General features: G+C 53.1%; 2 protein-coding genes across 3 annotated transcripts in view; both read left to right on the top strand.

Moving 5' to 3' along the window:
• The window catches only part of LDLRAD3 (low density lipoprotein receptor class A domain containing 3), a 170729-nt gene extending 167137 nt beyond the window's left edge, over window positions 1-3592 (top strand). For both annotated transcript variants that reach the window (XM_084894468.1, XM_084894467.1), the window contains exon 6: window positions 468-3592. In XM_084894468.1, the coding sequence (XP_084750594.1) occupies window positions 468-705 (238 nt within the window). In that variant the 3' untranslated portion in view covers window positions 706-3592. The remainder of the gene's footprint in view (window positions 1-467) is intronic.
• Window positions 3593-9013: 5421 nt separating this feature from the next.
• The window catches only part of PRR5L (proline rich 5 like), a 121456-nt gene continuing 114753 nt past the window's right edge, over window positions 9014-15716 (top strand). The window contains exon 1 of the mRNA XM_084894466.1: window positions 9014-9031. The gene's annotated coding sequence lies outside the window, so the exon portion shown is untranslated. The remainder of the gene's footprint in view (window positions 9032-15716) is intronic.

Raw genomic sequence — 15716 nt, 5'->3', positions numbered from 1 at the left:
CTTTCCTCTTCTTTCCCCGGGAGCAAGATGCGGTTACCGTCCTCTCCTGCAGAGACCGGGGTGTTGGGGAGGTGTCCCGCTCCCTTACCCAGGTCCACACAGCAGGCGGGCTTCCGTAAGAACCTCGAATCCTGAGGCTCATCAGAGGCTCCACCGAACGCCAGGCCAGCAGCTTGGCCACGGGACCCCCGGTGATGGAGCAGAGCCACTCTGCCAAGTCATTTGGCATCCTCGCCCTGGCTCCACCAGAGACTGTGGTTAGGCCCTGCCCGTTGGCACAGGCCAGCTGGCGGGCACTGACCCGTGCCATTCCGTCTCAGTACTCACCACGTTGGGTGGCCTCTCTGCCCGGAGGGCCGGCCTCCTGCCTCACACCAGCATCCGCCCAGAGCTGGGCAGAAGTCAGCCGTGCCCTGGCTCCTCCTAACGCTTCTCTTCCTTCTCCTCTCCTGCCTCCCCCATTGCAGACCCGCGTGGTACGACCTCCCTCCGCCGCCCTACTCTTCCGACACCGAGTCCCTGAACCAGGCCGACCTGCCGCCTTACCGCTCCCGGTCGGGGAGCGCCGACAGCGCCAGCTCCCGGGCGGCCAGCAGCCTCCTGAGCGTGGAGGACACGGGCCTTGGCCCGGGGCAGCCTGGCCCCCCGGAGGGCACTGCCACGCCCAGGGACTCCGTGCCCGGCCAGGGCCCCGAAGAAGTATAAAACCCGGCTATTCCAGACTCCACACCGGTCCATCCGCTCTGACCTGGTACCATCCTGACCACCTGCCCTCGGGAAGTCGGGGTGCCTCAGGAACTGATCTGGGGTGTCCGCTGTCTCTCCATCCCCCTCCTGCCCCACATTTCAGGGATGTCCTCCGGCGGGGGTTTTCCTGGCCTCTCCATTGGCACGATGTGTGTGGGCATCTTTCCTGGGAGGTCATGCTCCCGCTCGGCCCAGGGTCAAACCTCCCTCTCCACATCGTCCTTCTGTTGCCACTCTCACCTGAAAGAGGAGGGGACAGGGTCATGCAGGTCCGTGGACGCCTGAGGAAGCGGTTTCTGTGGCGTGTCAGATGGGCAGAGGGGCAGGCAACTGGGCCGCGTGCCCTGTGGGCTGCCGTCTGATAGCTTTTGGGGGGTCCGGGTGCCTTTCCCTCTCAGCTGTGGTATCTGCTCCTGCTAGCTGTCCTCTCTGTGCCCCGCCAGCCACAGGGCCCACCCACCAGGAGGCCGCCCCGGTGTGGCTGCCCTGCAGGGAGGCCGGGCGAGCATCCCGCACTGTCCTCCGAGTTCCGCTCCGTGCAGCGGAGGCAGCGGTGGCCAGAGAGCACGTGTGACCCGAGGGGCGCTCTTCAGCGGTCAGCCGTGTCACTTAGGTGCTGGGGATGACCCTGAACCTGTCCACTCTGGGTAGATTCAGGCTTTAACACGTGGCCTGAGAATCCCCGTTTGGAGAGCGTCTCTGGCCGCATATCCTCAGCCTCGTCCCAGAACAGGCAGGAAGGAGCGGAGCGGAGGCCCGCTGTGTCCACAGTCCCTCCCCCGGCTCCGGGATCGGCAGCCTCCTGCTATGACCTGCCTGTGGCCCGGCGATGTGCACCCTGCTGTGACCCTGGTGCCTGTGAACCACACCCAGCCGGCCGCCCTTCCTGCAGCTTCCACACTAGCCCTCCAGGTTCCCTTCACACGCAGAAGTCATGTTACCTGTGCATTCGGACTTGACACTGCCGTTTCTAACCCGTGTGAGAACCTCCCCCCAGAGCTCCCAGCTCCCTGCCCTGCACACTCTCCCCTCCCCCGGGCCCCGATCGATGTAGGGTCAGGGGTACAGTTAGAGTTGGGCCCCTTCGGACATCCCATCGTTTCTCTCCTGAGAGACACGGACGGTGGACGATTTGGAGTCAAGATTTGCCATTCGGACTTTTTTTTTTTTTTTTTTAATCTTTTAAAAATGCATTTGAAACAGTGTGTTTGGGTTTTGTTTTGTTTTTCCCTTCTAGTTAAGGGACTATTTATATGTGTATAGGACAGCTGTCTTTTTTGTTGTTGTTGTGTTTTCTTTAGTGAGGTCCAAAGAAAGATGCAAACGGGGGTCCAGCCTGTGTCCCGCTGACCCCCCGGTACAAGCCCCTTCAGACGGGCCCGTGGGCCAGGCGCTTGTGCACCGTGGCACTTGGGATTGTCATTGATGGAGTCCTCGAAGGATGTGTCACGGTCTCTGTGCTCCTGCTAGCTGCCCTCTCTGCGCCCGGCCAGCCCCGGGGCCCACCCCCTGGGGAGATAACGGGTAGGAACCTAGGCCTTATTTGGCAGGACGCTGACAGGATGAAACTGGAACCAGGCGGAGCCACTCTGGGCAGCTCCCACCCACTCAGGGCTTCTCTCCACAGCCCACGACGCTTTCGGCAGCCGCTCTGACGCTCACTCACAAGGAGCCTGCAGACAGGGAGGAAGAGGTGACCCGTGATCCTTATGCTGTAGACTTCTTTTCTTAACCAAATCCAGAGGATATTACCGAAAAGCTAATCACGTGGTGATTTTTTTCTTTTTTTTTTTTTAAGGAAAGGAAAGGAACTTTGTTGCCTGCATCTTTTTTTTTTTTTAATATATTTTATTGATTTTTTTACAGAGAGGAAGAGAGAGGGATAGAGTTAGAAACATCGATAAGAGAGAATCATCTATCAGCTGCCTCCTGCACACCCCCCACTGGGGATGTGCCCGCAACCAAGGTACATGCCCTTGACCGAAATCGAACCCGGGACCTTTCAGTCCGCAGGCCGATGCTCTATCCACTGAGCCAAACCGGTTTCGGCTGCATCTTTTATTTTTAAAATAACACTTTTTTTTCTGAGTCATCCAGTAAGGCGAGGGCTTGCAAAGGCGGCCAGAGTGCGTGAGGACTCGGGCCGAACGGTGCCCTCCTGCGAGTCGGAATGGCTGTGCTTCTCCCTCCGATGGGCCCCTGCTTCTGCCTGGTGCCCTGGAAGTAGCTTAGAGCAAAGGATTCTAATTTCAATTAATTGTGCAGTGAACTAATCTCACAAACAATTCTGCTGCCAGGCATTTTAGGGAAACAAATGCTGCGGGTAGATAAGGGAAACCTATTAAATGCTGTTGTTTTAACAAAACAAACACAGGGACATTTTTATTACAGATTTGATTTCTTTGTAATGAATGTTTTTAAAAATATGTAAATAGGACACCAAAGCTGCAGGGGGTTTTGGGGTTCTCCCACGCCCTCTCTTCAAGATAACAAGTGGCCCACGGTATTTTTTAACTCGTTCCGATCAGGATTTTTTTTATACGTTGCCTAAATCGATGCCAACTGGAGAACCATCTCTGCTCTCCTCTCTCAATTGAAATCCAAAAGTCCTTTTTTTATTTTCGCTGTGATAAGCTAGCTTACCACCGGCCTCCGCTCCCTCTCGTTTGAAATCGACAATTCTTAACAATGCAACTAAGTGGTTAATGGTGCGTGATGTTTAAAGTTGATGTAAACTGGAAAGGTGTGTGCAGTTGTACTTTTTTTTTTTTGGCTAGGGTTGTGTTCTGTTTTTTTGTTTTTTTAATTTTATACCTTTCAAATAAACATGCAGTTTCATTCTTTCTATTGGTGTGAATGGTTCTTCGCCTTTCTTAACCCACCTTGCTCTTCTATGGCGATGTAAACAATGGACTCCTCACATCTGTCACGACTTCTGCAGTGAATTTATGCCACAGGAAAGGCGGGAAAAGGAAGAGTCTATTGACGGGGTCTCCATGTGATGGGCTTTTAAGGGTTCTACAGCTGATGGTGATTGGAAGGCAGAGGTGGAATCACGAATTCTAGTTCGCATCACAGGCCCCGGATGCCACTTAAGAAGACTGGCATGAAGTGCTTCCACTACAGTGCTGTTTGGGGGAAGGAAGAGGTCACTGTGAAAGCCAAGAACAGACCCTGACCTGTGCCGGATGAAACTGGAACCAGGCGGAGCCACACTGCAACTCTAGCACAACGTGCCGATGATGAGTTCAGAGCCACAAATGGTGCAGATTGGCCCCATCAGTGATGGGGGCATCCTGGCTGGTCTTACAAGACTCATTTTAGAACCACGTGTTGACTGATGCCTCCAGGACAGTGGCATGGAGAGTTGGGAGGTCACCTCTACTGCCACCCATGAACAGGGGAAGCAACTTTGGCCTTGGTCTTGGCCAAAGTTGAAATCCACATGGGAAACTAAACACAAGGTCTGCAAAACCTAAGGCTGTATGTCCAGTAAGCCCAACCCCTGAGGATAATGACCGTGCTTCCATCGACACATGTGCCCCTAGGATCACACTGAGAAGGGGTCTTAAGAAGCATGGTCTCCAGGAGAGAGTGAAGACAGCACATTCAGCCCACCTGGGGACTAGGACCTTGGGCCATGCAGTGGTTTGCGGTACAGACACTCCATCCTCCACTGAAAGGAGTCTTCCTCAGCAGCAAATTGGGACTCAATACATATTAGACCTTAACGTCTTTGTATGCAGTGATAAAAGGGAATTTAATTCTTTAATTTTTGTAGGCATAACCCATCATTGGAGTCTGTAGTTATCAAAAATGCAATGGGCCGAAACCGGTTTGGCTCAGTGGATAGAGCGTCGGCCTGGGGACTGAAAGGTCCCGGGTTCGATTCCGGTCAAGGGCATGTACCTTGGTTGCAGGCACATCCCCAGTTGGGGGTGTGCAGGAGGCAGCTGATCGATAATTCTCTCTCATCGATGTAGCCCTCTCTCTTCCTCTCTGTAAAAAATAAATAAATAAATAAATATATTTTTTTAAAAAATGCAATGGTTCCATTATATGATTTGGTAATGATCTCTGGCAAACTGGACAGTTTATGTTAGGAAACAGAAATACATGACTTCGGAGTTATTTTTATTAGGGACCTGAACAGAACTCCCAGGGAGACTCATAGGGGGACGGTGGTGAGTGCCGGGGGAGAAACTTCCTGAAGATGGAAGTAGGCTGCCGCTCTCTCCCCTGAGGGGGAGGCCAGCAGGTTGGCCCTAGGTTTGGCTATGAAACCGTATGAGTTAGAGGAGAGAAAAAAAATGTTGAAAAGTGTAAGGTTTCTGGCCTCCTGTCATGGTTTTCCTCTCTCTTCTTTACTGACACCTTCTCATAGGAGCAAATTTCCCAGGGAAGAGTCAGTCAAGCAAAAATATCAAATGGTCCATGTCAACCAGAAACCAGATTGCTCCAGCTGGGAACAGACGCGTCAGGGATCCGAGAAGAAGGAGGAGTCAGCCTTGAAAAGGGAGTGGAGATCTACTTTCTTTCCTCCCCTTTCCCTCTCGTCCTCTGCTGTCCTCTTTCTTCCTCTGTCCCTCCTCCCCTCTCGCTCCTGTCCTCCCTCTCACTCTGCTCCTTGCCTAATGCATTTTTATGACCTCAGTGTGGCCTTTGGAGCGAGCAGGGTGGCTCAGTGCCCTGGAGTTCACTCTGCAGTCCCCATCCTCCCCAACAGAAGGCCTGAAGGTTTAGATTTGAGAAATAGAATGTAATAGCAGACTTTTAGTTAGTAGCCATGATTTCTTTATTTTTTTAAATAAATCTTTATTGTTCAGATTATTACAGGTGTTCCTCTTCCCCCCCACCCCCCTCATAGCTCCCTTTCACCTGATTTCCCACTCCACCCCCATGCCCTTACGCCCCGCCACTGTCTTCATCCAGAGGTGTAAGATTTTTGTCCCATCTCTTCCTGCACCCCTCAGACCCCCTTCCCCGGTGAATATAATAGAATCAGGGACAAAGAAAGGGAGTGGATTTCTTTATTTTTTAATTACGATTGACATATAATATAAAATATTATTTTATACCAGATTCATAGCCAACATTATTTTCTTATCAGCCTTTACTAGGGAGACCTGCCCTTTGAAAAATGACTGGGCACTTGCATCCACTCTTAAAATGGATGTGTTGATTTCGTCTTTGGTTCTTGTCTCTATGCTCAAACCAACAGCCCGAGGTGGTGTTCACCCCGCAGGCTGAATATTTTAATTGGCTTGTAGATTAAGGTGACCAGACGCCCCGCTTTTGGCAGGACAGTCCTGATTTTCTAACAATTTGTCACGCATCCAGCGGCATTTTTAAAAGTCCCAATTTTTGGACAGTAAAGCAACAAGCAGACTGTCAAATTACAGCGGGAAGGGGAGGGAGATCTGGGGGAGATAATAGATCAACCGAAGGACTTGTATACATGCATATAAGTACAACCAATGGACATAAAACTCTGGGGAAGGGAAGGTATGTATGGGAGGGAGAGGGGCAAAAAAAAATCAATAAAATATATTAAAATAAATAGATAAATAAATAAATTTCAAAAAATAAAAATAAAAACGCCATGGGACGCAGGACAAATGGTTAAAAATTGGGACTGTCTCGCAAAAAGCAGGACGTCTGGTCACCTTATTGTAGACAACTCTCTCTTTATGGTGAACCTGTTCGTTGCCAGCGATTGAAGTTCAGGGTGTTTCACATAAACATACATGGCTTCTTTCACAGAGCCAGAAGACATGGCAATTTTTGGGCTTTCTTCCTACATGTCAAACTCTGCAGAGCTGAGGGGCAGCTGCCAAGGTACATGCCCTTGACCGGAATTGAACCTGGGACCCTTGAGTCTGCAAGCCCACCCTCTATCCACTGAGCCAAACTGGACAGGGCCCCACCACTTGTTTTGTAAATAAAGTTTTATTGGGACATAGCCATGTCCGTTCACTGACTATTTCTGTGGCTGCTTTTATTCCACAATAAAAGGTGGAGGTGAAGACTTGCAATAGAAGTCATATGGCCCAAAAGGCTTACGCTGTTTGCTGTCTGTCCTTCAAGGAAAATATTACTGAGAGTTGGGTACTGTTACTCTACCCGCTTTGCAGATTGGGAAACTGAGGGACAGCGAGGTAAAGAGCTTGTTCTGAGACCTAAACCTAGTACGTCCCCGATTTCAGATTTGGGCCCCAACCACTGAGTTTTAAACCTTCCATCAGTTTAGGACGGCAATGTCCCCTTTTTCTGTGGAGAGCGGCTACAGCATTTGGACCGGTTCAAGCCTCGGACTAACGAGAGGGCACAGTCCTCTCGTGGCCACGTGCAAGTCCCAGCTGGGAGGGCAGGACCATCCCAGCGCAATGATAGCCAACAGCTGTAGTTGTGAGCTTGGACCTATGGTCCGAACATGTGGCCCCAGGTGCCTGAGTAATGTGGGCTTGATAGAGTTCAGGTGCATGTACAATAGTTGAGTAGGACCAAAACCCACGGGAATGTTGTAAACATCTTGACCACGCCCTCTCTTTGCCTCCTGGCATCTGCTATAAAATAAAGACAGGGCTTGTGGGCGTGGTGGCTGTCTCTCAGAGAAGCAGCATCCCACAGAGACCCAGCTTTCCTTTTGTCTGTCTTTTCTAAGCCTTTCAGCCGCCCCCTCTCAGGGTCACCCCTGGCCGTGCTGGCGGGGCACATCTTTCCTCCCTGTTCCCCGCTCGCTCTGAGAAAACAGGTGCACGACATCGCTGCCTTCCGCCTGGGTGGAGGTATCTGCCTCCTGCCTCCAGCTCAGAACTGGTTGTTTCTTCCCAGGCGGCTCTTTGCTGCTCCCGAACTCACTCAGTCCCAAAGCCTCAGTGCTGCGGTTCCACCGAGTGGCAGGCGATCTGTGCCAGTTTGGGAGCCGAATCCAGGGACCCAGGGGAGACGCAGATTGCCTTCCCCGCAGGGCTGGCTCTGTGGAAACCCTTTCCTCCAAACGAGTGTCCCCAGGGTTTCAGCTCGCCTCCCTTTGGCTTCCCTGACCCTCACCTCCCACTCCAGGGATCCCCGGGCCCAGAGGGTGTGTGGTATCTCCCTGTCCTCGTCTGTGCCCAGGGCTTCCTGGGGACGGGCTCGTCCCTGACAGGACACAGCCACAGACCTGCTGCCCATGTAAGGTGCCCCTTCGGAGAGGTGCTCTGCCTGGCACTGCTGATGGGCACAGCAAAGAAGGAAGGGCAGAGGTCGGACCGCTGCTTCCTCACCTCTGCAGTTCTCAGTGACTTTGCCATCTTAATCCTGACGCCCATGTGACTGCCACCACATTTCAGGGTCTGGGAAATCGGCCGCAGGAGCCAGTCTGAAAGCCCCTGGCAGCTGGGCCCAGCAGGAGGGCATGACCCACGGATGGGAAGCCGGGACAGTGGGATTTGCCTGGGCCCCGAGCAGCCTTTCAGGTGAGTGAACACTGATAGGAGGATGAGCCTGATTTTCAAAATGAGGTTCCCAAGCCCTTACTTCCGCTCAGCAAGGGCTCATTTGTCATCTCGGGATGTGCCCGGGAGACACCCTGTCGAGCACAGTTTCCTAAGACAGACAAGCCCGTGGCGGCCCTGGCTCCCCTATCCCCACGTGTAAGACCTTCCCGATGCCTCAGCAGCCCCTTCGGTGACATTCAGGACTGGCTGGCCAGTAGCCCAGGGAGCCTGGGTCCCAGGAGATAAGTGTGTGGCATGGGGGGAGGCGAGGAGCAGGTGGAGGGAGGGGAGGGACATACGGCACCACTGGCAGCAGCAAATTTCTGCCTCCAAAAGGGAGGCGGGCTTCCGCAGACAGTCTCTCAATAGGCCTGCTATCCGGAATAAATTGCACGCTGGAATTTAATTTGGAATCCCTGCTGCTCCTTGATGAACGCAAACCAGGCTGCAATTAGAGGGAGGCAGCGGGCCGGCGCTCCTGACGGGCAGTCTGTCTGAGCGAGGAGGTGGGGGGGCAGGCAGGTGACTGGTGTGGCCACGGGGCCTGTTCTCTGAAAGCCCCTCGGGGATGGCTCTAACCTCGGCTCAAGGGGCAGGTAGAGGAGAGGGAGGGCTTCCAGGGGAACATCTTGGTTTGCCTCCCACGGCTCATGGCCAAGGGCAGCTCCCTGCTAACAGAGCTGGCTACACCGAGAACCGCTGATGCGGCTCGTGACTCGGGCCCCAGAACCTCACCTCCTACACCATCTCCGGAGGGAAGGCAATGGACACGCACTGAGCACGCACATGTGCCAGGCCCTGAGGTAAGTGACTTAGGCCTTTTCTCCCTGCATCCACCGAGCCGCTTCCTGAATGGGCACCTTATCATCTCTGTCTCACTGATGAGACACCCGGGCTCCGAGAGATGGAGTCTCGCAGGCATGCGGCACCTAGTGATGGTGGTGGGTAGGAGTTGAGTCCCATGGTTTGGGTTCAAGTTCACTTCCCACCTGACCCTGGCGTTCCCCAGGCCCCAGCCTTCTAGAGGCTGATCATTTGCTGCCTTCTCTCCCACACCCCATACTGGACCCTGCTCTCTCTCCACCCCCTCCCTCCTCCTCCCCCTTATCAGATAGCGGGGTTCAGGAGAACTGGCCATCCGGGGACCTTGGGAAACAGGCACAGGGAGTGGGGCCTGCCCGCCTTCCCAGGCTGCAGGGCAAAGCAGCCCCGAGCCAGGGTTCGCTCTCCTGCTCTCGCTCCTCAAGCTGGGACTAAGAGATAGGAGTCAGCAAGCCCTTTTTACAAAGGGACAGCAGGTGAAGGTGGTGAAAAAAATCTCGCTTTGGCCTCAGGCACAGGAAGCTTGCTCTCAGAGCTGACTTTTGAGCCCCATTTTGTCCAGTGCTTTGTATTGAAACGCCAAAGGCCAGAATTCAGGAATGGAAGAGGGACTGTCCCTTCGAACCAGCGCCTGACTCCCAGGCACCAGACCCAAGGCCCAGCTCCCAGCCTGTCCCAGGATCTGCCCACGGCGCCCAAACACAGGATACGTCCTACTGAGTGCCCAGAGCACTTTGCTCTCCACATCAGAGACCCGGGGCGAAGGCCCAGGAGGCTCCCCGAGCCAGCAGCTGGGGGAGAACAGAAGAGGCTCCGTTGGAAAGGGACCAGAATGAGGCCATTTCAGAAGGCTGTTCCTCGTAAAGGCAGTGGGGTCCTTGTTAATGTCAAGTGTGGCAGGTGATTCATATTCTAAATTACTTCATGTCTGGTTGGGCTCAGTGGATAGAGCGATGGCCTGTGGACTGAAGGGTCCCGGGTTCCATTCTGGTCAAGGGCATATGCCCAGGTTGCAGGCTCGATCCCCAGTAGAGGGCGTGCTGGAGGCAGCCGACCAATTAATCTCTCACATCATTGATGTTTCTCTCTCTCCCTTCCTCTCTGAAGTCAATTTTATACACACACACACACACACAAGTCCCCCCAATCAAGGTATAAGTCTCGTTTCTCCCTCCGATCTCAGTCTGACAGCGGTGGGTGGTCCTGCTCCATCTTGAGCTAAGCTCCAGGGAACACTTGTCCTCACCCTGACCAGTGCTGGGACCACACTCAGCCTCCGTTTCCTCCCATGTGAATACTAGCACACTATCCCCCCACCCCCTCACCCCCATAGGGCAGCTGTGGTGCCAGTCACCTGACCCAGAGCACGCACTCATTGGAATGGTTGTCATTACAGACTCACTTAACAAACATCCAGAATCAAAGCAAAAAAACTCCCTGGACTGGGCCAAGGCTACAGCCCCCTGGCTTTTCTTGGCTGCCTGCATGCTGCCCCTGTGAGCCCTGCAGATAAGCTGCGTCTGCCAGCTCTCTGGTTCACCAAATACACAGCTGGCCGGGTCCTCAGGCCTGGAGCTGCCTGCTGCCATCTGGATGTCAGAGGGAGCACGGGGGAGGGCCAGCTGCCCAGGCACAACAGCTGGGCGGGGGCCTGGAGAGTCCTGGGCCGCAATCTGCTTGCTGCACCATTTGAGATGCAGGGTTCTGGGCAAGGGATAACGGCATTTCAGGTCACAGCCAGGCGCTCTATCCTTCCTCTCTGCACGAAGGGCGTATGAGCAGTGAGCGGCCCCTAGGGCTGCGTGATCCAGTCAGAGGAGAGCTCAGGACTCGGGCAGGACAATGGAGGGCTTCGGCCATTTGGGGAGGGCCTTTTCCTTCTGCTGCTTCTGCCATCAGGTGCAGGAAGAAGGGCTTGAACAGGAGTTATGAGGAGGTAACAGCGGTGATTTGTTCATTTCATTAGCTGCAGGCACTCCACTGGCAGGAGGACTAGCTGCAGGAGGGAGAAGCGGCGTACCAGCAGAGTGCAGGGTTCTTAAACTTGAACGAGTCTCAGACTGCCCCGGAGGGCTTGTTACAAAGCAGAGCGCTTTGGTTCCGTTGGCCTGGGGTGTGGCCCAAGGGTTTGCATTTCCAACAAGTTCCCCAGCGATGCTGATGCTGCAGGTGAGGGTGCCACACTTTGAGAAACACTGACACCAGTGGTGCTGGGCTCTGGGGCCAGGCTGCTTGGTTTGACTTGAAGTCAGATCAGCTGTTACTGACTGTGGGGCCTTTGACAACTTAGTCTCCCTTGGAGTCAGTTTCCTCATCTGTCAACTAGGAACAATCCTGGAAGTATCTACCTCCTGGGTTTCAAGGGAGCTAAACCAGTTAAGGCATGCAGAGCCATACTGGGATAGTAGGGAGCTCTTAATGTGCTTTAACAATTATGACCTGGAATGCTTACACATTTTACAGTGAGAATGATTAAGTGGTGCTTTTAAAAATGTTTTTATTGATTTCCTAGAGGAAGGGAGAGAGAGAGAGAGAGAGAGAGAGAGAGAGAGAGAGAGAGAGAGAGATCATTGATGAGAGAGAATCATTGACAGGCTGCCTCCTGCAAGCCCCACATGGGATTGAGCCCACAACCCGGGCATGTGCCCCGATTGGGAATCGAACCATGACCTCCTGGTTCATAGGTCAACACTCAACCACTGAGCCATGCTGGCCAGGCTGCTTTTATCTGTAAACAAAAGATGAGGAAGAGTAGGTCTCAATGTAGTCATGCACTTACACAATGTGCTCATATGAATTCATGGGTTTCGCAGACCCAGGACAGCTCATCCATCCTCAGGCCCCTGGTTTAGGAGGTCAAATTGCTACTGGTGGGAGCCCCACTCCATTGCATGAGGGGTGGCAGCTGGTTTCTTTTCTTTTCTTTTTTTTTTTTTTTTAATATATTTTATTGATTTTTTACGGAGAGGAAGAGAGAGGAATAGAGAGCTAGAAATGTCGATGAGAGAGAAACATCGATCGGCTGCCTCCTGCACATTCCCCACCAGGAACGTGCCCACAACCAATGTACATGCCCTAGACCAGAATCGAACCTGGGACTCTTCAGTCCGCAGACCGATGCTCTACCACTGAGCCAAAATGGTTTTGGCAGCAGCTGGTTTCTATCTAAATTACTTCTTTATGTCCCCACAGTCACTTTATAAGGCATTCATCACCACTACGTTACAGACAAATCAGTTCTCTCAGACACTTGCCCAGGAGTCTCTGAGTCGGGATTTGCACCAGACCCATCAGACCCTCCATCACAAGGCCACTGTTTGCTTCCTTAGAGCTGTTACATCACCCAACAGTGTTTCCCAAAGTGTGGTACGCATACCCCCATGAGTACGGGAAGAGTTTGGTGGGGGTTCGCGTTGCACCAGAGTTTGGTGGGGATATGCACTGCACCGTGCTTAGCTGCGCCTAATTCTACGTTCTCATGAGTACGAGGGGTACTCAGCATTACGAAATTTATAGAAGGGGTACACATATGTCAAAAGTTTGGGAAACACTGATCTAGAATGCATTTAGTTAGCGATGTCACAGTGCTCAGCCCAATGGGGAGAGAGAAAGGAACTCGGATCTAACTGAGGAATCAAGAGGAACATAACATTTGCCAAACAGCCCGTGTCACAGGCCGTGCTCTCTTCTCCTTGGCGCCAGTGTCCGGTAGCAGCGCCCACTCCAGCTCAGAGATTAGTCTGGGCAGCAGGGAACGGGCTAGCCTGGCACCGTGGGGGAGAAAGAAGTGCCATTCATCCGCTCCTTCATTTATGCCTGCACGCCTTCAATGCTGACGGAGCAGCTACCAAGGGCAGACAGTGAGCCAGGGGCTGGGGACAAAATGGTGAGCAAGACCCAGTCTGGCCTCGGGAACAGGCAGAGTGACAGCTGGACACCCTCGCACTCCCTTCTTCCTCCCCCTGTGCGCACAGCTGTCAGGATCATCGCCCAGGGCCTCACACTGTTTATTCTGATCAGAGCCCATTTTGTTCATCGTGTTTCATCCAATAAAAATGTGGGGAGAAACCAGATTGGGAAGAACCCTCGTGGCATGTTTCCGAGTTAGGACTTGATTCTGGTAGCATTAGAAGCCGTGTGAGAATTTTAGGCAAGGGAACGGCATCGATCTCCGTCTGGAGAGGACCTGCAGCTCACAGGAGCGAGGGTAGAGGCGAGGAGAGCAGGGTGGCAGGTCTGGTGGTGGGAGACCATGTAGGAGGCTGTGGGAAGAATCCGGAGGAGATTTCCTCCTCCTCCTCCTCCTCCTCCTCCTCCTCCTCCTCCTCCTCCTCCTCCTCCTCCTCTCCACCCCTCCCACCCCTTCCTGAGCTGATGGGCCTTCAGCCCGAGGAAGCTTACCCCACAGAGGCATCTGTACGTGTTTGAAGTTGAACTCACATTGATTGGCCACTTCCATGTCTCAGACGCCTCCATGTATAATTAATTCCCTCTAAGCTGCATTGTCAGGAACGATTAGACCTCCTCTCTCTTCCTCAGCGGCGAAGACACAGAGGGGGCTCCAAGCCTCACCCACCCCACCCCCGTGCGCTTGAACCCTCACCCTACCACCTGCCCCACAAACTGATAAAAAGAAGCAACAGCCCCAAATGGAGTCCCCGGGGCACAGCCCACACCACCAAACCCCGATCTAGTTACCGTTACAACTCCCCCCAGGAATGTGGTCGGAATTCTGAGCTCAGCACCAATGAGGTCATCTACCGCCGAGGGCTTCTCACTAGCAGAGGAAGGTGAGGCCCCCCCCCCCCCACACACACACACACACACACACATACACAGGGAGGCAGCCTGGCCTGAAAGCACCCTTTATTCTCTTTTTTGTTTGTGATTTCCTCATCCTGCCTTTTCACACATCTTCCTTTCTGCAGCTCTGGGGTTCCCTTTACTTGCTGGATGAGATCTTGAAAATGTACTCTGTTGAGCATCCACCTAGGAACCAGGAGGACACGGTTAGATTCCCTGGCAGGGCACAAGCCCTGGTTGTGGGCTCCATTCCCAGTGTGGGGAGTGCAGGAGGCAGCCGATCAATGATTCCCTCTCATCATTGATATGTCTGTCTGTCTCTCTCCCTCTTCCTTCCTCTCTGAAACCAATTTAAAAGTTTAAAAAATAAAATGAACCAGTTGAATCTTATTTAACAGTATAACAGGAAATTTACATAGTACAAGGCCTTGTGAGCTGAGCCTTGGACTTGGGTGGTTACTGCTAATAAAACCTCGCTTAGAAGAATCGTATCTGATGGGTCTCAGTGGTGGGATTCCTAGCACCCATTACTCAGCCATAGAAGCTATGAGTGGGTGCTTCCAGAGCTCAGCCTGGGAACAAGCTTAATGGGCTCCCTCAGTGGGCCTGCCCTGCCTCCAGTTCTCTCCTACTCTCTCCTTTGGTTGCTTTGGGCCTGAGTGGGGAAGGCGAGTTCTGTATGAGGGGGCCTGGGTCTGGGTCTGGGGGCTTCCTCTTCTCGCCAGGGATCCTAGGAGAGACGCCAGGTCCCTACTCTCCTGGTCTTTGTTTTCTCTATTAGGCCAGGGTTGAGGATAAGGAGCACAATGGCGCCACCTGCTGGGCATATTGGGCAAGCGCCAGCTGCGCCGGGGTGAAGAGTAGGCGTACATTTCCCTTCCTGTGTGGCTTTTGGGTGTAAGAGGAATCTTGAGTCACCAACGAGGATATGGCCAATGACCTCTTCTCTGGGAGTCACCCTGAGAACAGAACCCATCTCAGCTGGTGGCAGGAAATGGTGCCCACAGGGCTGCCCTTTACCTGTGCACTCAGGTGAGAGCAAGAAGGTAAATACATAGCCAATTACAGTGCAGTGGTAAGAGGAGTGAGGAAGGCAACATAGGCAAGAAGTCAGGAGGGCAGTGGTCGGCAAACTCATTAGTCAACAGAGCCAAATATCTACAGTACAACGATTGGAATTTCTTTTGAGAGAAATTTCTTTTCAATTTCTTTTTTACACTTAAACTTCTTCTAACGCCACTTCTTCAAAATAGACTCGCCCAGGCCGTGATATTTTGTGGAAGAGCCACACTCAAGAGGTCAAAGAACCGCATGTGGCTCGAGAGCCACAGTTTGCTGACCACTGTCCTAGGTCCCTGGTAGGGGCTGTTCCTGATCCAGAAGTGTGATCAGCAGTTAAGCCAGGATTAAGGGAAGACCCTCAAGAGAGAGGGCCCCTGGAAGTGTGTGCTCCTCCCTTCCTAGCCCTCCCTCCCTACCTCCTTGCCCGCCTCTCCGGGAGTTGGGGAGAACACGGCACCGTCATGCCACTGGCCCCTTGGAAATGCTGGTCTTTGTAACAGGAACAGGAGCTCAGCATGCTGATGCTGCTCTTCACTGTCAACCTCCTACCCTCTCCCAGAGCTTCTATCCCTTCCTCCTCCTGCCCAGGGGAAACTCGTGTGGTTGGGAGGCTGCTATGAGCTGCCATCCCCACTCCACACACCTGCAGTCAATTAAGGCTGGGAAGCAAGGAGGTGGGATGGGAGCTTGGTCCTGGTCGGTGAATCCGAGCCCAAACACCAGATCCCTCTGCAGGTGTCTTGTTTGGTTTGGTTTAATCCTCACCCGGGGATATGTTTATTGATTTTAGAGTGAGGAAGG

The sequence above is a fragment of the Pipistrellus hanaki genome (genome assembly GCF_964339955.1).
Source record: "Pipistrellus hanaki genome assembly, chromosome: 9".
Classification (NCBI taxonomy): domain Eukaryota; kingdom Metazoa; phylum Chordata; class Mammalia; order Chiroptera; family Vespertilionidae; genus Pipistrellus; species Pipistrellus hanaki.
Note: the sequence above shows the minus strand (reverse complement) of the source record. Positions and strands in the feature narration are given on the sequence as shown.